This window comes from Lycium barbarum, chromosome 4 (assembly GCF_019175385.1).
Source record: "Lycium barbarum isolate Lr01 chromosome 4, ASM1917538v2, whole genome shotgun sequence".
Lineage (NCBI taxonomy): Eukaryota > Viridiplantae > Streptophyta > Magnoliopsida > Solanales > Solanaceae > Lycium > Lycium barbarum.
In genome coordinates, this window is record NC_083340.1 from 108699206 (window position 1) to 108722947 (window position 23742).

Sequence of the window (23742 nt, forward strand, 5' to 3'; positions counted from 1 at the left end):
TTGTTTGCTTGATTTGAGTGGAAATTGGAAAACAAGAAAGAAAAGCAAAATAATGTATTTCTTCTTGATCTAAATTCTTGGATTCTAGATAAAGATAATATCTCTGTTTTCTTAATTACGCATATCGAGCAAGAGAAAAAGCTTTATTTTTTCTACCTTTAGCTTCCAAGTGGAAATACGAAAAGGCTTGTTAAAGGGAATAATTGTCCTATTAATTTATCTTTCTCCACAAAAAAAAAAAAAAAAAAAAAAAAAAAAAATGAAGATGGTTTACCAGGACAATTATTCCATGCTTAAAAAATGAGTAAATTCTATTAATTCATTCCCCTTTGACCAATTGATGTTCTAAATGAGGTAAGAAGTTTAAAATTCACAAATCTCCAATATCAAATCATAAGATGTCAAATTCTTCATATGTATTATACTCCCCTTCTCCCCAATTCTAGTCCACACTGTCTTGGGACCAAACATGTGATTCTATTTTTCTAAAGTGTAATCTTGAGATAACATGAACCAAAGGTTTATACGTTGCTAAAATGCTAGCAACACATAAACCACCGTCATAACTTGAGTACTTGTAATTTTTGGTAAGTAGTTAATGTTGGTTGGTACCATGTTACAATTGTACATCATGTAGTGAGGATAGGTGGGAGATACTGTGATTTGGTGCCAAGAACAGCAGCCTTCGTGTCTGGGAAGAACTTGAATCCAGGAAGTGATGTAATCTGTCCAGTGTTTGAAATATTTACAGGGTAGCAAAGAAGGTGGCCTGGAAGATCAAGATCAAATGTATCACTAGAATAATGTTTCCAGCTTTCATCAGCCATGCCATTTACTTTCCTAACACATTCTAGACTCGAAGGATCGACGAAGGAGTCATCTGCATAGTTTAGATGCTCACACCATAAGGACATTCGAAAACCAGATATTTTCCCTCTAGCTGGTTGATTAGCTGCAAGGTGATATGGTTGGTACCCACCCATAGCAATCTCAGAATCTCTTGCACCATCCATTGACCTCTGATTGATGTTGGCAGATCCAATTATGATGTATTCATCATCAACTGTGCAAGAAAAAAAAGAAGCAAGCATTAGTTTGATCAAATTCCACTAATAGTAAATAGAGCTAAAACTGGTATATATATTATTCACTCACCAATCATCATTTTTGAATGAACGTAGATCATAAAGCGCCTGAACTCTTGAGCTCTTGCATAATCAGTATCAGGATCTGGTTTCTGTGGAGGTTTGTATTCTCCAGGCTTTTCGACTTCTCGGTTGCCAAGGCAGAAAAATGTCAAGTAATCTCTAGGATCGGCAGTAGTAATTCCCTTAGCCTTAAGGGCATTGCATATGTCTCTGTACATCATTTCCATTGTCCTTCTTTGCCAATCTAAAATTGCCTGAACCGAGTCACTTTCAGGTATACCTTCTGGCCACATTGGAAGAACAACATAGACCGTAAATCTCTCCCCTGCTTGAATCTTGCTCACAATCTTCAGTGAGAGCTCCTTTGGGATAAGATGCAAAGCTCCGATGTCCTCGAGCTTGATATCTTCTGCTGGCTTCCAACCATAGCAGCTTCCAACAAAGTATTGGTTTTCAATGTAAATGAAATCCTTAGCTCGACGAATGGCACTAATGTATGCGTCATGGATGCTTTGATCAATGACGTTATTCTTCCCAGTAACAAGGCCTACCTCAGCAGCTTCTTCTGGTTTTCCAGGGAAGTCAACTACAGCACCACCATCAATGGATCGAAATATTTGAACATTCCAGGTTTCTCTATCCCTCGATGCTGTAACTTCTGTTGGGTGAATAATGAATTTATCAAGCTCACTCATTGAATAGATAAATCTATTTCCAATCTGCTTCCTCCACCTTTGCTCAAAATTATACAGAACATCCCAGGCAACAGGCCCTTCTAGCCTGCAATGAATGTCATGCCAGGGCTCTCTTGGACCACCTTTCTCGATTGAAGCGCCTGGAAAGTTAGGCTGATGGAAATCTTGCTTATGGATAGTGTCCAATGTCCTGAATAACGAGTGTTCCCGAGTATCATATCGACCATCACAAAGATCAATACCACCAAGAAAGCTTACTATCATTCTTTTCTGTGACAGACCTCCTGGAATTTCAGTGTCTACCACAATAGTCTTTTGATGGTGAGTAAACATTGTACCAACCTGAAACCCCTGAATTACACTCTTTCCACTATCAGGGTTGCGTGGACACAAACAACAATGGACATCTGTGTTCTTAAAATAATCTGCAGTTTCTTGGTCGTGAGTTGACATTAGTCCTTCTCTTTTTAGCACCTCATCTGAAGTTCTATCATCCCAAACTAGCAAGAGAACATTAACTCCCTCACTTGCCTTCTTTTTCAGCAGCTCCCCAAGAGTAAGGTCTCCTCCTCTGTTTTGCCTCTTTGGGTTTCTTATCAAGGTAATTTTAGTACATACAGACCAGCCTGCTATATAAATTAAGTGATTTGCATTGGTGATGGCATCAAAAATGTCTTCCCAGCAACTCTGAGGTTCAAAAAGTCCTTGAGACTCGAGATAATTTGTGATATCATCATCTGAGATGTCTGCATCAGGGTAGAGTGTAACTTGACACCCTTGTCTCTCCTTGAAGAAGGTATAAGGGATTCCTCCAAATGCGGGGGAGCTAATTCCTCTAGACCAATTACTGTCTTGCTTTACACTAAAGAACTGCAACCTTACATGGATTTTTGAACGACCACTTATGGGATGCCCATCGTCATCCAATATTGGTACCCATCTGTCGACTACATATCTATTCAAGACTTCCTCAACAGGGAGATAAGCTCTTCCAATTAGTGTTGCACTAATAGGATTCTCATCTTTTACTGTAAAAATGATGTTAGAAATCTCATGTGCACAGTATAAACGAAATGTTTCATTCCAATGAGGGTTGGAAGGCTCATTTTCTACGATTCTGGTCCGCCCAACTCTAGCCTTATCTAAATCTATGGTTGAATAGAGTTTTGTAGCAGAAACCTGCATCATATTTAACACAGATTGTGAAAAGTTTAAAGCGGATAATGGACAGAACTGAAGCTGACAAGTCAATACAAGAGTAAAAACTGCAGCAAAAAACCAATTGTATTAAAAATAATACCTGTGGCGCGCAAAAGAACAATTTCTTGACATTGTTCAAAAGTCTTTTTGATGCTTTGTGAGGAGATGCAGTCTACAATTAAAGATATGGAGATTAGAAAAACGCTAGAGGCTATAAAGTGGTTCAAAAATCAAATAACAGAAATCAGCACATACATATGTACCACCAGTATATTGAGCAGTCATTTGTTCTAAGCCCCAAACTTAATTAGTTCATGCAACCTCCGCCTTAATCAGCATGCGCTAGGCTTCACAGTTCATTGGTTTTAGGTTTTAGTAATTTTTGTTTGTGTTCTGGGCACCTGCTGATATACTATTTTAAACCACAAGCTAAGTAGAGAACTATCAGAATTATTAGTTTCACTAGCGTATTAGTACCAACTTAATAACCCGTAGCTATATATTGCTTCTGCTCCGTGGGAAAATAAAGCAACAAGATCTTGTGTGACATAGCTATTTACTGTCATTTCCATAACTTGAACTGTTATACTATTGAATAAATATTAAGGCATATAGCCCTTCTGAGTAGACAAAATGTTATTCCACCACTGCAAAAAAGTGTTATCGACAATATCTCTCGTGAGTGTGGCATGCTGTATCTTTCTTATTTGCTACAATGAAAGCCCTAACCTCACCTAATGGTGATTCTTCTATGGATGCGACTATAAGCCCTTCCTTAGGTCCTGTAAGAGGTTTTAGCCTCGAAAACTTTTGGTACTTTGGAATAGACCACAAGCAGTTATACTCATAACCGTTATGCATCTAGCTCATGTGAAAGCATAGTAAAAGATTGAATGGGTTCATTAACATTGAATCATCGTTTAACAATTTTACTACAAATATGCCTCTTAGCCATGTGCAATGAGCAACGACTATTAGTACACGAATTAACTTGTCAATTTTTCTATTTCTTCCTCTCTTTTTCGCGTTGCATTAATGTCTAATTACAGAGGCGAATTTAGTATCTAGAGTTAGTGGGATCAGAATGATTATGATGGTATGAATAAATTTAAAGCTCTTTTTGTATATGTTTACATAGTTCAAGTAGAAAGCAATGAATTCAGTTAAACTCATAGAACCCGCCCTAGATATGCATATGACTAATCCTACTGCAGAGATATAAAACAGAAAATGCATTTACAGAACTTAGGAGAAGAAAAAGTTGTTCCTGATATAACGAAAGAGAGATGATGAAGTAGTGTGAGAATGTTACCGGGCCACAACAATCACCGCAACCACCCCTTATCCTATCAATTTCATATATGGTAGCATGAAGAGTCCCATGCAGCAAACGTGGTCCCATTTTTCACCTAAGCAATATTTCATAGGAGAAATAAAAATAAAGCAAGTGATCAAATTAGATCAAAAGAAAGCACACAAGTCTGCAAAATGAAGAAAGCAAAGATAAAGACAAAGAACCTCAAAAAGGTAGCTTTTGTCGTGAAGGGGATGAGAATTTGTCTGAAGAAAGCTATACAGTTAAAGACTTTATATAAAGAAGAAAAAAAGGTTTTACTAAAAAATCATGTAACACAGCTGAAGCAACCTCTTCAGGAGGAATCACCTATTCTGAAGAAAGAATTATCTTTTGCTTTGAATGTCTAAGCTACCATTATGGGGTTATCGCTGAAAACTTACAGACTATAGCATGAACATTCATGTTTGTAAAGCTTTGCATTTTCTTGGTTATCTGTCTCATGTATTGCGTGTCCATAGAGATTTTCTTGAGGGAATTGTTGCTAACACAACTTGAAAGAACAGAGAGCTAAAGGAGGTCAAAATGCTAACGCAAACCCAAAAAGCTAACGCTCTACGGGCTAAAACTTTATTAAATTGTTTACAACTCGGCCCAAACGACACTACGAAAAGCGATGCTTTGTTTTATTTTGGCAAGTTACACATTTGGCCAGTCGGCTAAAATAATTACATTCACTAGTTAAATATAAAAAAAAAATATACTACTATATATGTATAATATACATTAATATGTAAAAAATATACATTTGCTGACTATTATTTTGATGAGCGGCTATTTATATCAATTTCTCTTCTCTCTTTTTTCGTAGGTGGCTATTTATAATGTCAATTTCTCTTCTCTCTTTTTTCGTAGGCGGCTATTTATAATGTCAATTTCTCTTCTCTCTTTTTTCGTAGGCGGTTATTTATAATTAATGTCAATTTCGCTTCTCTCCTTTTTCGTAGGCTGAAGTATTTCTGACACATTATATATCGAGTTTAAGTTATATACACATGTAATTCTATTTAATAACATTGATAGGTATCCTAAAATAAACGGTAAATAACATGGTATGATTAAAGGGAAATTACATTGATGGTGTAAAAACTTTTTACACGTTAATGCATATAACTTAAATTCTTACAAAATCGAAGTTCGATGCACTAACGTGTAAAAAGTAATTACATCATCAAGCCAACTATAAGATAATTATAAGCATCTCTATTTATAAGTGTTGGTGAATATACCACAATTACAATAAATTACAGTTGAAAAATAAAATGAACAAAATGAAGAACAAAGTAAATAAATATTCTTCAGGCTGTGACACGGATATCTCGCTCTCTTTAAGGAGATTCAAACCCACTGCGGCATAATCTTTACCGGTCCAGCAGTAATGCTCTGACTTGTCCCTTCCAGGATACAACAGCCCGTCAACATCGTGTGACTCAAACAACTCCGGACTAGTTGAAGAGTCCAAAGCTCCACCATAAAACACCTTCCTTCAACATAAAAAAAAAAAAAAACTCTCTTTTATCTTTACTTTTTCAAGAACTCTCCAATATTTTTCCTCCACCACAAGGTTAGGATGACTAGCTATTCATAGTTAACAACATCATCCTTGAATTGAATAGGATAAGAGTGAGGTATTAAATAGATGTAAACATGGAGAATATGAGTGAATTATGAGTAGGAGGTTACAAAGAAAAATAAGACCACATTCATCCATAATTCATATGAGTAATGAGATAGTGGAAGGACAAAAGTAATTGCCATGTTATGGCACCAAAACATGTGAAAATCGTTACATCTTTATGGTCATTAAAAAGAGAATGGATACGGCACTTTAATATAATATTAAAATGCTCATTATCTCCATCAATGTCCCACTCATTTTAATATTATAATAAGAGAGTTATCACCAACTTAGTTGAAGGAAGACTATTATGCATAATGAAGGTATGCTCTACATTGAACCTCCACTTAGTAAAACAGTAATCTCTACTCTAGAGTCAGTAGTGTGCTCCGCATTGAACTATGATTGATTAAGGGAAATAAAGTATCACTGCTTATACATAATAATCAAGGTGTTGACATAAGCTTTAATAGTGAGCACATTACGGCCTTGTGCTATCCCGATTTTCATGAGTGCTTTTGAGAATAAGCCCAATTCTCATAGGAAGCGCGGCCTACCTCCACACTCACATAGGTGAAATCTGTCAAGGGTGCTTCTGTAACTTTAACACCATACTCATACGAGCTACAAAATTTCATTAAGAGTTTATAAACTCAACCTCCACAAATCGTTACAGAATAATGCACTCACACCATAGGAAGGGAATAAATAAAATAGTGCATTTTTTTCACAACAAGTCATCATATGATTTGTTTTTCCCATTGAACCTGGTTATAGGATCTCTAGTCCCCAGGTTGGGTTTCCTCATACATGACTTAAAAAAAATTGGGCTTTAATCCCATCCCCCTCGATGTGCTTCAGACCCTTTCTCTTGCAAAGGCCTTTGTCTATAAATCTGCAAGATTATAAGAAATTACACAATCAATGTTTATAGTATACCACTTTTCACAAATAATCTCACACTATTATATGTTCTCCTCATGGGTCTGAACTTATCGTTGTGATAACGATATTGAACTCTACCAGTAACAGTGGTGCTTTTACATAAGTTAATATTAGAGGAATTGGTTTCTCAAAATAAGATATTTGAAGTAATAAATTTTCCACCAATTCTCTTCTTCACTGGCTGATGTTAAAGTAATAAACTCAACCTTCATGGTAGAGTTACAATAATAATTTTTTATTTCCAACAAACAACACCAAATATTCTCATCTGCATCAAAAAAGCCTTTGAGTACAACATGATATTTTTTATATAACAAGCCACCAACTTTCTTACCAAGTAAATATAATGTTTTGCTTGTACATGCTAAGTACTTCTACTGCATACACAATATCAGGCCATGTGCAGTTAGTTACATATTTCATATTTAGGCTAGCATACTCATTTTTTTATTTATCACAATTTTTCACTTTGAATTGGAAATAAATAAACACTTAATCAAAAGGAGTTACAACACATGTACAATCCACAAAATTGTACTTCCACAATTTGCTCAACATAATGTGACTGATAAGAAAAGTTTTATCACATCTTTTTTATATTTTTCATTCCAAGAATTATATTTGCCTCATTCAAATTTCTTACGTCAAAATGGTTGCTACACATATTTTCAATTTAATTTAACAACACCAATGTTAGAGCCAAAGATCGACAGATGATCAAACATTGAGGAGAAAATACCATGTGAATTTTTCAAAATTATTACATGCACTTGCTACACTTTTAAAACATTCTCAAAGATGCAGAAATCACTTTTCATCATAAATATTTGTCTCATTTCTTTAACCCCCACTATTTTAAGAATTTAAATAACAATTTATACTCTTGAAAAGTAGTATCACTTTATTCATAAAAATATAGGTAAAAGGTTTTTTACCTTTCCTCCGCTTGAGTTGAGCCAAAAAAAAAAAAAATTACCCTTCCATCTCTTAAAGAGATCTAGCGACGTCAAAGCGGAATGATGTTGACATCTCCTATCTTGATATCCACGATTTTTCAAACTGTAACAAAGATGAATCTCCTTAAAATTGTTGGTGAATATACCACAAATTACAATAAATTACAGTTGAAAAAATAAAATGAACAAAATGAAGAACAAAGTAAATAAATATTCTTCAGGCCGAGACGCGGATAACTCGCTCTCTTTAAGGAGATTCAAGCCTACTGCGGCATAATCTTCACCGGTCAAATAGTAATGCTCTGACTTTTCCCCTCCAGGATACAACAGCCCGTCAACATCGTGTGACTCAAACAACTCCGGACTAGTTGAAGAGTCCAAAACTCCACCATAAAACACCTTCCTTCAACATAAACAAAATACTCTCTTTATCTTCACTTTTTCAAGAACTCTCCAATATTTTTCCTCCACCATAAAGTTAGGATGACTAACTATTTATAGTTATTAACATTATCCTTGAATTGATTAGGATAAGAGTGGGGTATTAAATAAATATGAAGAATATGAGTGAATTATGAGTAGGAGGTTACAAAGGAAAATAAGACCACATTCATTCATAATTAATATGAGTAATGAGATAGTGGAAGGACAAAAGTAATTGCCATGTTATGGCACCAAAACGTGTGAAAATGATTACATCTTTATGGTCATTAAAAAGATAATGAATATGGCACTTTAATATAATATTAAAATGCTCATTATCTCCATCAATAAGTATTGATTGATAACCTATTGATTGATAACCTGAAATAAAAGGTAACTAACCTGCTGTAACGAGTTAAAGTTACGGTAATAGTATAATTTAAATTGTAAAAGCATATAATGATATCACGCTCAAATCATTACAATTCGAATGGTAAGTATCATACATTTGAATTTCCCCGTCTTTTTAGTGACTAGTGTCCAATTGAGTTTTTCCTACTCAAAATGTTGTCTCTTTTGGAAAGGAGTTTAAATTTTGCATCGAAAAACTTTCTACACATTTAACCACAGTAACTTGTTTAAGTAATATTACCTTGTTTAATTCAGCTATAATTTATAGAAAAAGAATATCAACGGCAAATTGAATCCTACTGGGATTCTAACCCAAATTATTCCGTAATTAAATTATATTCTTTTCCAAAGTTAATTACGATTATGATGTTTAGCGTAGGTTTTCCTCAAGATCATCGCTCAAGTAATTCTTCAAAGTATCAAACATTATGAACCTTGTAAGAAATAATTTTTCAAGCTTCAAACGTTCTGGAACTTGGCTAGCTTCTTCTACTTAGCGGTTCGTCGTCATGCATTTTCGAATAAATTCTAGATTCTTTTCTGGTATCTGGAAATAGGTAAATATTGTTATCTTAAAGTGCCGCCATTCAATCCCAATGCTTTTGCTCTGCTTGCTGGGAAGGAATTTTACCTATTAAACTTTTACTACTGTTGAATGTATTTTACAATGGAAAGGGTTTGAATAAATATATCACTTTTGAATAAGTATGTAAAGTTTGTTATTAATTTTGTATTGCAAAAAAAACTTTGAACCAGTAACTTAGAATAATTGACAAACTGTTTAATAAATGGCAAATGAAACAGAACAGTAAACAGAGAAGATATATATATTTCAAATTGATTCAGAATCTGTTTCACAATGAAGTTTTTATGTTCTTCAAATCGCTTCACTGTTATGAACTTTAATAATCCAACAAATTTTTTATGTTCTTCAAGTTGGACTACAAAAATTCCAACGGAGTAGAAAACTAGAAGGTTTTAGTCTCCAAAACAGAATACAGATTAATATAAATATATAAACACTAATTTCCTTAAGATTGTTATTAATTCTGTATTGTAAAAAATACTTTGAACCAGTAACTTAGAATAATTCCTGAAACAGAAAACAGAATCTGTCCAGTTTCTGTAAAACTAGAGAAAACGAAATTAACAGAAACTGAAAAATAATAAGAACAGTATGTTAAATTATATGGAAAATCAAATCGAACCCACTGAATTCACAGTGTGTCCTTAAGGAAATTATTCTCTTCATGTACCCGAGGTATTGAAATCTTTCCTCCCAAGATAGAACGATTTACTCACCAAATTAGCGGTACAACGAATTCTGATGACTACGAACAACGAATTCTGATGACTACGAACCACTCGAAGGTAGTATATCACACGAGAGTTTTTAAGAAGTGCGGAGAAAGAAGAAGAAGAATATCAGAAAATTTCGTAAGTAAAAATTCTGAGGATCAACGAAAATATATAGCCATTGAAGCACTGTTTGGGAAAAGGTTTGCAGCCTTTCACAAAAATTTCGTTTAAAAAAGGAGGGAAATTTTAAAATAATCCGGGAAAGAAACGGGTCGCGGGTCAGACACGCGGATCCGGGTTAATTAAATAAATAATAATTAATTAAATAATCAAAATTAAAGGAAATTTGGCCCCAAAAGATTATCAATCAATCAGATCATTTGACCAAGACCAAATTCAAATTCAAATCTGAAGCCGAGCCGAGCGACGACGACGGCGCGAGGGGAGACCCTCTTCTTGACTCTTTAACAACAACAAGGAGTGTTTCTACTTTTAAGTAGGAGAACTTTTTTTTCCACCACCTATGAGGGAAAAATGCTTATTTCATAACGCAAAAGGGAATAACTCATTTTCCCTCCACTTCTTTTCCCTCTATTTCCCATTCAACCTATCAATTAAACCCAACAATCCCCCACATGAATTGGGAATGACTATAAGATAAAGGAATGCACGGACAAGTGTGTGATATACAAGTGAAGATTAGTTGCATCTGGATAAGTAGGTTTCCCTTTGAACGTTCCGTAGTGAACTTATATCGGATATACTCGATCACTCAGTAGATGTGATATCTTTGAACCGTCGAACTTTGTTATATACCTAGACAATATAAGTCACACAATTAACCCTCAACCGTCTATGGTTCTTACGGTTGTGTTCGTTTCAGCCATGAACACCGCCTGGTTTCGTGAATGCATAGAGAATGGGCCTTTACTAACATTCCCCTTGAAGCGGCTTATACTTTACACTCACATAGGTGATTTCTAAACGTGTAGTCCTATAGACACACTATCTGGTCATGTTCTGCCAGACTTAGACAATCATTAAAAAACTTTAATGTTTTATTAACTCATTAAAAATCCTTAAGGTTTTATCTTTGTTTCTGAACATTGTCTTCATCACGAGAATGAGTTGAGTTATTTGACAATGTTGAACCATCATTCATAACTTTGTTTGATCTCTTTGAACCTAGCTCTTGGGATCTCCAGTCTACTAGGTAGAGTTACCGCCATGATGACTTGTCCTAGGCCTTAACCTCATTCCCCTCGATGATCTTTCAACAACCTCTCTAGATAGGCCTTTTGTCAGCGGATCCGACACATTATCTCTTGACTTTACGTAGTTAATAGTGATAACACCACTAGAAAGTAGTTGTCTAACGGTATTGTGTCGCCGTCGAATGTGACGCGATTTTCCGTTATACATAATGCTCTCTGCCCTACCTATTGTCGCTTGGCTATCACAATGTATACAGATAGGTGCCAAAGGTTTGGGCCAAAATGGAATATCTTCTAAGAAATTTTGGAGCCATTCAGCTTCTTCACCAGCCTTGTCTAAAGCTATAAATTCAAATTCCATTATAGAGCGGGCGATGCATATCTGTTTTGATGATTTCCAAGACACTGCTCCTCCACCAATGATGAAAACATATCCACTCGTGGATTTAACTTCAGATGATCCGGTGATCCAGTTTGCATCACTATATCCCTCAATTACCGTGGGATATTTATTATAATGCAAAGCATAGTTTTGGGTGTGTTTCAAATACACCAAGACTCGTCTCATTGCCATCCAATGAGTTTGATTGGGATTACTCGTGAATTGACTCAGCTTGCTAATAGCACATGCTATATCTGGTCGTGTACAATTCATAATATACATCAACTTCCCAAAACTCATGCATAGTCTAATTGTGAGTCACTTTCACCTTCATTCTTTTGAAGTGCAAAACTTACATCAATTGGAGTCTTTGCAACATTGAAATTTAAATACTTGAACTTGTCAAGTACCCTTTCAATATAATGTGACTGTGATAATGCTAGACCTTGTGGAGTTCTATGGATCGTAATTCCTAAGATCAAATCAGCAACTCCTAAGTCTTTCATGTCAAATTTGCTAGCAAGCATACGCTTCGTAGCATTTACATCAGCAATATCTGTGCTCATTATCAACATGTCATCAACATATAAACAAACAATGACTTCATGATTTGAAGTATTTTTAATGTAAACACATTTGTCACACTCATTAATCTTAAATCCATTTGTCAACATTGTTTGGTCAAATTTCGCATGCCATTGTTTGGGTGTTTGTTTAAGTCCATAAAGTGACTTAACAAGTTTGCACACTTTCTTTTCTTTACCAGGAACCACAAAACCCTCAGGTTGTTCCATGTAAATTTCTTCCTCCAATTCTCCATTTAAGAAAGTTGTCTTGACATCCATTTGATGGATTTCAAGACTATGTACGGCCGCAAGTGCCACTAACACCCGAATAAATGTTATCCTTGTTACTGGCGAGTATGTGTCAAAGTAGTCCAGGCCTTCTTTTTGTCTATAACCTTTGACCACAAGTCGTGCCTTATATTTTTCAATAGTGCCATCAGCTTTCACTTTCCTTTTAAAGATCCATTTTGATCCTAAAGGTTTATTTCCAGGAGGAAGATCAACCAATTCCCATGTATGGTTGTTCAAAATTGATTCAATCTCACTATTGACTGCCTCTTTCCAAAATGTTGAATCAGAATAAGACATCGTTGCTTTAAATGTTTGAGGCTCATTTTCAAGCAAAAATGTCACAAAATCTGGTCCAAAAGAAGTAGATGTCCTTTGACGTTTTCTACGCCTTGGATCCTCTTCACTTGGTGTACTTTCCTTTGGTTCTTCCCGCGGTCGTTTGGATCTTTCACTTAACGACTCACATTCAGTTTTATACGGATAAATGTTTTCAAAGAATTCAGCATTATCTGATTCAATTACCATATTAACATGAATTTCGGGATTGTTCGATTTGTGAAACAAAAACCGACAAGCTTTGCTGTTTGTAGCATAGCCAATGAAAACACAATCCACAATTTTTGGTCCGATTTTTACCCTTTTGGGTAAAGGAACTTGGACCTTTGCTAAACACCCCCACACTTTGAAATATTTCAAGTTGGGTTTTCTTCCTTTCCATAGTTCATATGGAATAGATTGTGTTTTGCTATGGGGCACCCTGTTGAGTATTCGATTAGCTGTAAGGATAGCTTCCCCCACAAACTCTGCGGTAAACCGGAACTCATTAATAAAGCATTCATCATTTTCTTTAATGTTCGGTTTTTCCTTTTCACAATTCCATTTGATTTTGGTGTGTAGGAGGCAGTAGTTTGATGAATAATTCTATATTCTAAACATATCTCTGCAAAAGGAGATTCGTATTCTCCACCCTATCACTTCTAATCATTTTTATCTTTTTATTCAATTGATTTTCCACTTCTTTCCTGTATTGCTTAATTGCATCAATTGCTTCATCCTTACTATTAAGCAAATATACATAACAATATCGAGTGCAATCGTCAATAAAAGTTATAAAATACTTTTTTCCCACCGCGAGATGGTATTGACTTCATATCACATATGTCTGTGTGGATTAAGTCTAAAGGATTTGAACTCCTATCCATAGACTTATATGGATGTTTAACAAACTTAGATTCAACGCAAATTTCACATTTTGATTTATTACACTCAAATTTTGGCAATACTTCTAAATTAATCAATTTTTGCAAGGTTTTGTAATTGACATGTCCTAAACGAACATGCTATAAGTCATTTGACTCCAATAAATAAGAAGAAGCTGGAACTTTATTATATTGTCAACAACCATTACATTTAGTTTGAAAAGGCCCTCTGTGAGGTAGCCCTTTCCAACATACATTTCGTTTTTGCTAATAACTACTTTCTCAGATACATAAACACATTTGAACCCATTCTTAACAAGTAGGGAGGTAGAAACTAAATTCTTCCTAATAGTAGGAACATGAAGAGCGTTGTTGACTGTCACCACCTTGCTAGACGTCATCTTCAGGAATATCTTCCCATAACCCTCAATCTTGGTTGTTGCAGTATTTCCCATGGAAAGCTCTTCTTCGGGACCAGCAGTGGAGTAAGTAGCAAATTCTTCTTTGACAGCACAAACAGTCGAGTGGCTCCAGAGTCAATCTACCACTCCTTCGGATTTCCACCTAAGTTACATTCCGAGAGCATTGCGCACAGATCGCCAATGTCATAATTCTTCTCCACCATGTTGGCTTGTCCCTTTTTCGGGAGACGACAATCTGGGGCTTTGTGGCCAGCTTTCCCACCATTATAGCAGTTTCCCTTGAATTTTTTCTTGTTCTGCTCCTTACTCTTTCCAAAAGGTTTCTTCCTTTTCTTATTCTTTGGAGCAGCTTCTTCAACGATGTTCGCTCCCACAATCGTTGAATTTCCACGCAACTTCTTTTCAGCAACTTTATTATCTTCATCAATCTTCAAGCGAATCACAAGATCTTCCAGCGACATTTTCTTACACTTGTGTTTCAGATAGTTCTTGAAGTCTCTCCATGAAGGAGGCAACTTGTCAATCACAGCAGCCACTTGAAATGCCTCGTTGATCACCATACCTTCATCAATAAGGTCATGGATAAAGACTTGGAGTTCTTGAACTTGGGTTCCAACAGTTTTACTATCTGTCATCTTGTAGTCAAGAAACTTGACAACCACGAATTTTTTCAAGCATGCATCTTCAGTTTTATACTTGTTTTCGAGTGTAAGCCATGATTCTTTTGAAGTTTTGGCAGAACTGTAGACATTAAACAGATCATCATCTAATGCACTAAGGATGTATCCTTTGCACAAAAAATTTGCATGCTTCCAAGCCTCAGTAATCATAAAGCGCTTGTTTTCAGGCATTCCTTCTTCAGTAACAGGAGGATTTTCGTTTGTGAACTTCTGCATGCCTAGAGTGGTCAGCCAGAAGAACATTCTTTTCTGCCATTCTTTGAAGTTGATACCAAAAAACTTCCCCAGTTTCACTGCCGGTGCCATCGCGTGTGCAGCGTTTGGACGGCTTGACGACGCAACATTTGTCACCCCAACAGTCGCACCAACTGTCGCAGTTCCATTAGGAGCATTAACATCATTTTCTGTTTTCATTCTTCACTGTCAATAATTGACAAACTGTTTAATAAATGGCAAATGAAACAAAACAGTAAACAGAGAAGATACATATTTTTCAAATTGATTCAGAATCTGTTTCACGATGAAGTTTTTATGTTCTTCAAATCGCTTCACTGTTATGAACTTTAATAATCCAACGAAGTTTTTATTTTCTTCAAGTTGGACTACAAAAATTCCAACGGAGTAGAAAACTAGAAGGTTTTAGTCTCCAAAACAGAATACAGATTAATATAAATATATAAACACTAATTTCCTTAAGATTGTTATTAATTCTGTATTGTAAAAAAAAATACTTTGAACCAGTAACTTAGAATAATTCCTGAAACAGAAAACAGAATATGTCCAGTTTTTGTAAAATTGGAGAAAACGAAATTAACAGAAACTGAAAAATAATATGAACAGTATGTTAAATTATATGGAAAATCAAATCGAGCCCACTGAATTCACAGTGTGTCCTTAAGGAAATTATTCCCCTCAATCTACCCGAGGTATTGGAATCTTTCCTCCCAGGATAGAACGATTTACTCACCAAAATAGCGGTACAACGAATTCTGATGACTACGAACCACTCGAAGGTAGTATATCACACGAGAGTTTTTAAGAAGTGCGGAGAAAGAAGAAGAAGAATATCAAAAAATTTCGTAAGTAAAAATTCTAAGGATCAACGAAAATATATAACCATTGAAGCACTGTTTGGGAAAAGGTTTGCAACTTTTCAGAAAAGGTTTGCAACCTTTCACAAAAATTCGTTTAAAAAAAAGGAGGGAAATTTTAAAATAATCCGGGAAAGAAACGGGTCGCGGGTCAGACACGCGGATCCAGGTTACTAACGGGTCAAGATCTGGACGTTTTAATTAATTAATTAATTAAATAAATAATAATTAATTTCTTGTTGCTAAAGGGTCAAGAAGAGGGTCTCCCCTCGCGCCGTCGTCGTAGCTATCAGATCATTTGACCAAATCCAAATCCAAATCCGAGCCGAGAAATGTCGTCATCGACGCTTTTTATATAATGCAAAATTATTCAATTAAAAAAAAACCTAAGGTGCAGCGAATGGAGAAGACCTTGAAGATCAAGTACGACAAGAACTTTCCCTTTGTGGAACTGCATTGTGGGGGTCGAGGTATAATGGGTATTGATTAGAAGAAGAGAAAGGGAAATGAAGTTTTTGAAGTGGCATGGAAGAAAAGGAGGATTAGTGTGAAGAGGAAAAGGAGGGTTAGAAGCGGAGATGTTTGTTTCTTTTTTGGATTAGTGTTGGGTCTAATTAAGGTTTCAGTTTCCATGGATTCAATACAACTCTCAATTTTTGGATCGACACCGCCGACGGAGATCCCATTTGAGATTCGGAGTTGGAGTCTTTGGTCCCAAATGGTGTTTTCAGATACATGTTTTTATAAAAAGCGCCGACGATCAACGACGACGAAGACGGAGGGTGATCAACAACTACCATTGATGGAGCTTGCCTCAATTTTCAGATATTTTAATGTGGCCGATTTCCCCTCTTTTGCAATCAGTTTCGCTACAGCACCCGTTGCTCTAGTTAATTGTCCAGTCTTTCCAAGTGTGATTTCTATATTATGTATAGCCGTGCCTAAGGGCATATTGGTTGAAGTAGATTCTTCTTTTGATCAATCAAAACCCCTTCCCAAACTGTACAAGCTTCTTCCAAAGCATACGAATTTCTGGATGTAGATGATGATATCTATACAGATAGATCTTATATATATCGTAGAATGAAGTACCACATGGGTGGATATATATATGAATTCAAATCTGCTGAATCACTCATGTTATGATCTTCTACATCCTGGGTCTTCCCGTTTCGTCATCTGGCTTATGTTCTTCATGTAGCATTCAGACCGAATGACTCTATGAAATTACATCGATACTTTCACATATTATGGGTAACGTAGGAGACATCTCTAATTTTCTCCCGGGGAATCTTTAGAATTCCCACTGCTTAACTTTCAATTCGCCTCTGACCATCAAATGAAATGTGAATAACCCGTCCTCCTCTCTTTGAAAGAAGGGGCGCTTATGGGTTATGGGTCTTTTAGCCAGGTTATAGATTAAATTTTAATTAATTAGGAGATAGTTAAAAAAAAGTCAATAGAAAGATGACACGACACATGTATTTCGTTAAAATGAAGGGTATATTTAGGTCCAAAGTATAACAGAAGGGGTATATTTGGCTCCAAAATTTCACGAAGGATATATTTGGCCTTTTTCCAATAGTACAGGGGTATATTTGGCCCTTTTTCGTATTTTATAAGGTATGAATTTTATATGCGTACAAACCTAATTAACTTTTCAGTTATAATTGACGGGTTCATAACTGAAGAGTTTGTTCTGAAAGGTTACATTTGAAGAGTTATGTCTCTTCCGAAGAGGTGTCTCACTATTATATATTGGTTGTGATCCCTAAGTCTGTTACCGATTCTTTTTCTCTCTGCTCCATTAAGAGAAGTATCATAAAGAACGTAATAAGACTTAGAAGATCACGACTTCCTAATATTGATTCTTATAATGATGGACCAAGGTAAGTGCTCTTACTATTCTTCAAAATTTATGTTGCTGTCTAACGATTTACTTGCGATCTTGTGTGAGGTGTATAAAGTTTCTAACAATTCAAACAAGAGTTAACACTACGTACTAAAAGACATGTTTTTTGAGAGAAAACAATAAGGTGGCCGACGTATGACAGACATCATTGGAAAGTCGATCAATTCATTTATTTTTGAAAGTCCAAAGGAAAGTCCGTCAGTTATTTTCGCACAATTAACACTTAGTTAATTTCGCACAAAATTACGTGGAAACTATAATATTTTTTGAAAGAAAATCAACGGACGTCCAACTGCTAATTTCACCCAAATTGCATGAAAAAAAAAATTAAAATAAAAAACCGAGGGGAATCCATCAGTTTTTTTTTTTTAAAACCAAAACCGATCGACAGACATCTGGCAGTTAGTTTCATTCAAAAATACAGTAGAAGATTATAGATAAAACAAGCAGGAGCCTTATATTAGTGAGCACAAGTGGTCGAGTGGTAAAATTTTTGAAGTCATACCGACTTGGATTCGTTTCACAGTTAGTGCATTTCTTTTCATAATTTATAAAAATCTAGGGACTATTGAGTCAGCTTTTGTTCAATTTTTTCCCCCAGTTGTAAAACAAAATACCGACTTTTAAAAAAAAAATTAATTAACCAACGAACGCTATCGATGAATTCTGAGAGAGTTCATTGGTTGTTTTTGTTCCGAGATATCTTCTGACAGAAAATATATATCCCTCCATTTTGTGTCGATATTCCCTTTTTACTGACGGACCTCCATCAGTTTTGTCCTTCAGGAAAGGACATCTTTTTAGTAGTGTATTTTGTTTAAGTTGATTTTTCTTTCTATTTAATTTAAAACATGACTTTTCCTTCTAAAACGATAGATAAATTTTTTACTCTTCTTCCTAAGTTCTATGTGAACGAATCGTAAGAAGAACATGTTAGGTGTGGAATTGGCCAAACAAGTCAATTCTTTTGTTCACATAGTCGTGATGTAAGCGCTTACCTCATAATAATTGTGATGTAAGTGCTTACCTCATCATAAGAAATTCATTCCTATAAATAGGTAGCTTATGGTTCATTTGTAAGATATCATCAAGATCATTTGCTAAACACATCCCAAAGAGAGAGAGAAATCTAAGAGAAATACTCTTAGTGAAAGGCCTAAGTAAGAGAAGGTCTTTGAGAGAATTTTCTGTGGTAAAATTCTTGAGTGTAATTGGGATTGGGGTTGTGAGGTTGAGTGTTGTAAACACTTGTAATATTTCTTCTTTAATAAGATCTGCAGCAGCAACGTGGACGTAGCTCTCACATTGAGGGTGAACCACTATAAATCTGTGTGTGCTATTTATTCTTCGCTTACATCACAGCGTAAGTAGGTTCTGTCTAAGGAGGTTGGTATTTAAGTGGTCCAGCTGTGACCCTCCAATCTTTCCTGGGAACCTGCTTACAAAGGTCGGATTTGGGATTCAAATCCTAACAACTGGTATCAGAGCAACAGGTTGTGTTGTGATTTAGAAACGATGGGAGGCGAAGATGGTACGACGCACGGCATCGGTAAATTCGATGGTACAGATTTTGCGTTCTGGAGAATGCAAATTGAAGATTATTTATATGGCAGAAAGCTTCATGAACCTCTGAGTCCGAAACCAGAGGAGATGAAGCAAGCAGATTGGAATCTCCTCGACAGACAAGTTCTGGGAGTCATTCGGCTGACGCTGTCGAAGAACGTTGCTCACAACGTGGCAAAGGAGAAGACCACCGCAGATATGATGAAGGTATTGTCTGACATGTATGAGAAACCTTCGGCAAATAATAAGGTATTTCTCATGAAGAAACTATTTCATCTAACGATGATGGAAAATGCTCATGTTGCTGCACACGTAAATGAATTCAATACCATTGTAAATCAATTGTCATCGGTAAAAATTGATTTCGATGATGAAGTGCAAGCTCTAATTTTGTTGGCATCCCTACCAAATAGCTGGGAGCCAATGAGAGCAGCGGTTAGTAATTCTGTCGGTAGTGACAAACTAAAGTTCAACGATGTTAGGGATCGTATCCTTGCTGAGGAAGTGCGCAGGACAGATTCTGGAGAGGCATCGACGAGTTCTGCTTTTAATGTTGAAAACAGAAGTAGAAATTATGACAGAAACTACAACCGAAATAGGGGCAGATCGAAGTCAAGGAATGGCAGGGGTCAATCCAGACCAGGACGAACATTTGAGTGTTGGAACTGTGGAAAACCAGGTCACTTCAAGAAGAACTGCAGGGCGCCAAAGAAGGAGGACAACAAGGGGGCTGGAATCAACGCTGCTACGGAAGACATTGGCGATGCGTTGTTGCTATCGGTTGACAGCCCGATAGACTCTTGGGTGCTTGACTCAGGAGCGTCCTTTCATACCACCCCACATCATGATATAATGACAAACTACGTGGCTGGGAATCTCGGCAAAGTTTATTTAGCCGATGGAGAGCCGCTAGATGTTGTTGGCACGGGAGACATTAATTTGAAGATGTCAAATGGATCCTCGTGGAAGATTACAAAAGTTAGACATGTTCCAAAGCTGATGCGAAACCTGATCTCAGTAGGTCAGCTTGATGATGAGGGATATGATCTCAATTTTGGTAATGGGTCTTGGAAGGTGGCGAAAGGTGCTATGGTAGTTGGCCGAGGAAAGAAGATTGGCACTCTCTACATGACGACTAGCTGTCGTGATACTGTTGCTGTGGTTGACAACACAAAGAAGACAGATTTGTGGCATTGTCGGCTGGGGCATATCAGCCAGAAGGGGATGAAGCTGTTGGTGACAAATGGCTTAATTCCGGAGCTGAAGACGGTGGACCTTCATACGTGTGAGAGCTGCATTCTCGGAAAACAAAAGCGAGTAAGCTTCTCAAGTGCAGGCAGAGAGTTGAAGGTCGAAAAGCTGGAATTGGTGCACACAGACGTGTGGGGACCTACCACTGTACCCTCCCTTGGAGGATCACACTACTACGTGACCTTCATTGATGATTCAACCAGGAAGGTATGGGTTTATTTTATGAAAAATAAATCCGATGTGTTTAGTGTATTCAAAAGATGGAAAGCCATGGTCGAGAATGAAACAAACCTCAAGTTGAAGTGTTTGAGGTCCGACAACGGCGGAGAATACACTGATGGTGATTTCAAACGGTATTGTGCCGATAATGGGATCAAGATGATGAAGACTATTCCTGGAACGCCGCAACAGAATGGAGTAGCCGAAAGAATGAACCGAACGTTGAACGAGCGTGCTCGGAGTATGAGAATACACTCTGGACTGCCCAAGACATTCTGGGCAGATGCAGTCAATACCGCGGCCTTCTTAATTAACCGAGGACCGTCAGTTCCCTTGGATTTCAGAATTCCAGAAGAAGTCTGGAGTGGCAAGAAGGTAAATCTTTCATTTCTGAAAGTGTTCGGTTGCTTATCATATGTTCATAATGATGATACGGCTAGAAGCAAGCTTGATCCAAAATCAAAGAAGTGTTACTTCATTGGCTATGGTGACACCGAGCTTGGGTACCGATTTTGGGATGAACAAAATCGGAAGATCATCCGAAGCAGGAATGTTGTCTTTAACGAAGAGGTACTGTACAAAGACAAGCTGCAAAAGAATTCAGAATGTCAGGACAAGGAATCGGAAATAGTCGATTTGAGGGACTTTCCGGCACCTGAGCCGCAGCCAGGTACAACCGAGGCAGAGGAACAAAAAATCCGAGAAGGTGCTGATGAAAGTGCTGATTCTGAAACAAATGAACAGACGCCAATCACAGAGCTGCGTAGATCATCCAGGATCAGGAAGCCGCTTCACAGGTACTCTCCATCCCTCAACTACATTCTACTCACTGATAGAGGGGAGCCGGAATGTTATGAAGAAGCAATGCAAGTCGATGAATCGACTAAGTGGGAGCTGGCAATGAAGGATGAAATGGATTCACTATCGGCAAATCATACATGGGAATTATCCGAGTTGCCAAAGGATAAAAAGGCATTGCAAAACAAATGGGTTTATCGGATAAAGGAAGAACCCAATGGAAGCAAGCGTTATAAAGCAAGGCTGGTTGCAAAGGGATTTCAACAGAAAGAAGGCATTGACTATACGGAGATCTTCTCTCCCGTAGTCAAGATGGTGACTATCAGAACTGTTCTTGGGCTGGTAGCAAAGGAAAATCTACATCTGCAACAGATGGACGTGAAAACTGCATTTCTTCACGGTGATCTAGACGAGGAAATCTACATGCGACAGCCGGAGGGATTCAAAATCAAAGGAAAGGAGAATCTGGTGTGCAAACTTCAAAAGAGTCTGTACGGACTAAAACAGGCTCCAAGACAGTGGTATTTAAAGTTTGACAGCTTTATGAAGAAAGCTGATTTTTCAAGGTGCGAGGCAGATCACTGCTGTTACTTCAAAAAATTTGAAGACTCGTACATGATACTGCTACTCTATGTCGACGACATGCTAATCGTAGGAGCAAACCTACAGGAGATTGATCGGTTGAAAAAAGGGTTATCGGACGAGTTTGCAATGAAGGATTTGGGAGCTGCAAAGCAAATCCTTGGGATGAGAATCGACCGAAGCAAGGAGGGCATCAAACTCTCACAAGAAGAATATGTGAGGAAAGTTATCAAAAGGTTTAACATGCATGATGCCAAGCCAGTCAGCACTCCCTTGGCTGGACACTTTCGGTTGTCAAAGGATCAGTCGCCGACAACCGAGGATGAGAAGAAGCAGATGGACAAGATACCTTATGCATCTGCAATCGGTAGTCTTATGTATGCAATGATATGTACAAGGCCAGACATTGCACATGCAGTGGGAGTTGTCAGCCGATTTATGAGCAATCCGGGAAAGCAACACTGGGAGGCTGTGAAGTGGATATTCAGATATCTGAAAGGCAGCTCGAGTTCAGCTCTGTATTTCCGAAAATCAAAAACAGGATTGCAAGGGTATGTTGATGCTGACAACGGTGGTGATATTGATAGCAGAAAGAGCACATCCGGGTATGTTTACACCTTCGGAGGTACTGCAATCTCTTGGGTTTCCAAGTTGCAAAAGATAGTAGCTCTCTCTAGTTGTGAGGCTGAGTACGTTGCTGTGACGGAGGCCACAAAGGAAATGATGTGGCTACAATCTTTTATGCGGGAATTGGATCAGGACCACGAGGGAAGTGTGCTATATTGTGATAGCCAAAGCGCCATTCATTTGGCAAAGAACCCGGTTTACCATGCTCGAACGAAGCACATACAACTCCGGTACCATTTCATTAGATCAGCTTTGGAAGATGGAGTGCTAGTGCTTGAGAAGATCGCAGGGAGTCAGAATCCAGCAGACATGCTGACAAAGGCAGTGACGATAGACAAACTGAAGCTATGCTCAACTTCAGTTGGCCTGCACGAAGTATGAAAGTAGGAAAGAGCTGCTGCATCGATCAAAGTGTGAAGACAAATTAAAATTAGTCTTCAAGTGGGAGATTTGTTAGGTGTGGAATTGGCCAAACAAGTCAATTCTTTTGTTCACATAGTCGTGATGTAAGCGCTTACCTCATAATAGTTGTGATGTAAGCGCTTACCTCATCATAAGAAATTCATTCCTATAAATAGGTAGCTTATGGTTCATTTGTAAGATATCATCAAGATCATTTGCTAAACACATCCCAAAGAGAGAGAGAAATCTAAGAGAAATACTCTTAGTGAAAGGCCTAAGTAAGAGAAGGTCTTTGAGAGAATTTTCTGTGGTAAAATTCTTGAGTGTAATTGGGATTGGGGTTGTGAGGTTGAGTGTTGTAAACACTTGTAATATTTCTTCTTTAATAAGATCTGCAGCAGCAACGTGGACGTAGCTCTCACATTGAGGGTGAACCACTATAAATCTGTGTGTGCTATTTATTCTTCGCTTACATCACGGCGTAAGTAGGTTCT

At 37.2% G+C, this 23742-nt stretch overlaps 1 protein-coding gene across 1 annotated transcript; it reads right to left on the reverse strand.

The window, feature by feature from the left end:
* Positions 1 to 399: 399 nt before the first annotated feature.
* On the reverse strand, positions 400 to 4615 carry LOC132636212 (phospholipase D alpha 1-like). The gene is made up of 5 exons (XM_060352945.1): positions 4562 to 4615; positions 4356 to 4452; positions 3144 to 3215; positions 1156 to 3022; positions 400 to 1063 (listed from the first exon to the last, which is right to left on the reverse strand). Exons 2-5 carry the CDS (start codon positions 4443 to 4445, stop codon positions 630 to 632), a joined length of 2463 nt encoding a protein of 820 aa, XP_060208928.1. The 5' UTR covers positions 4446 to 4452; positions 4562 to 4615; the 3' UTR covers positions 400 to 629.
* Positions 4616 to 23742: the final 19127 nt, after the last annotated feature.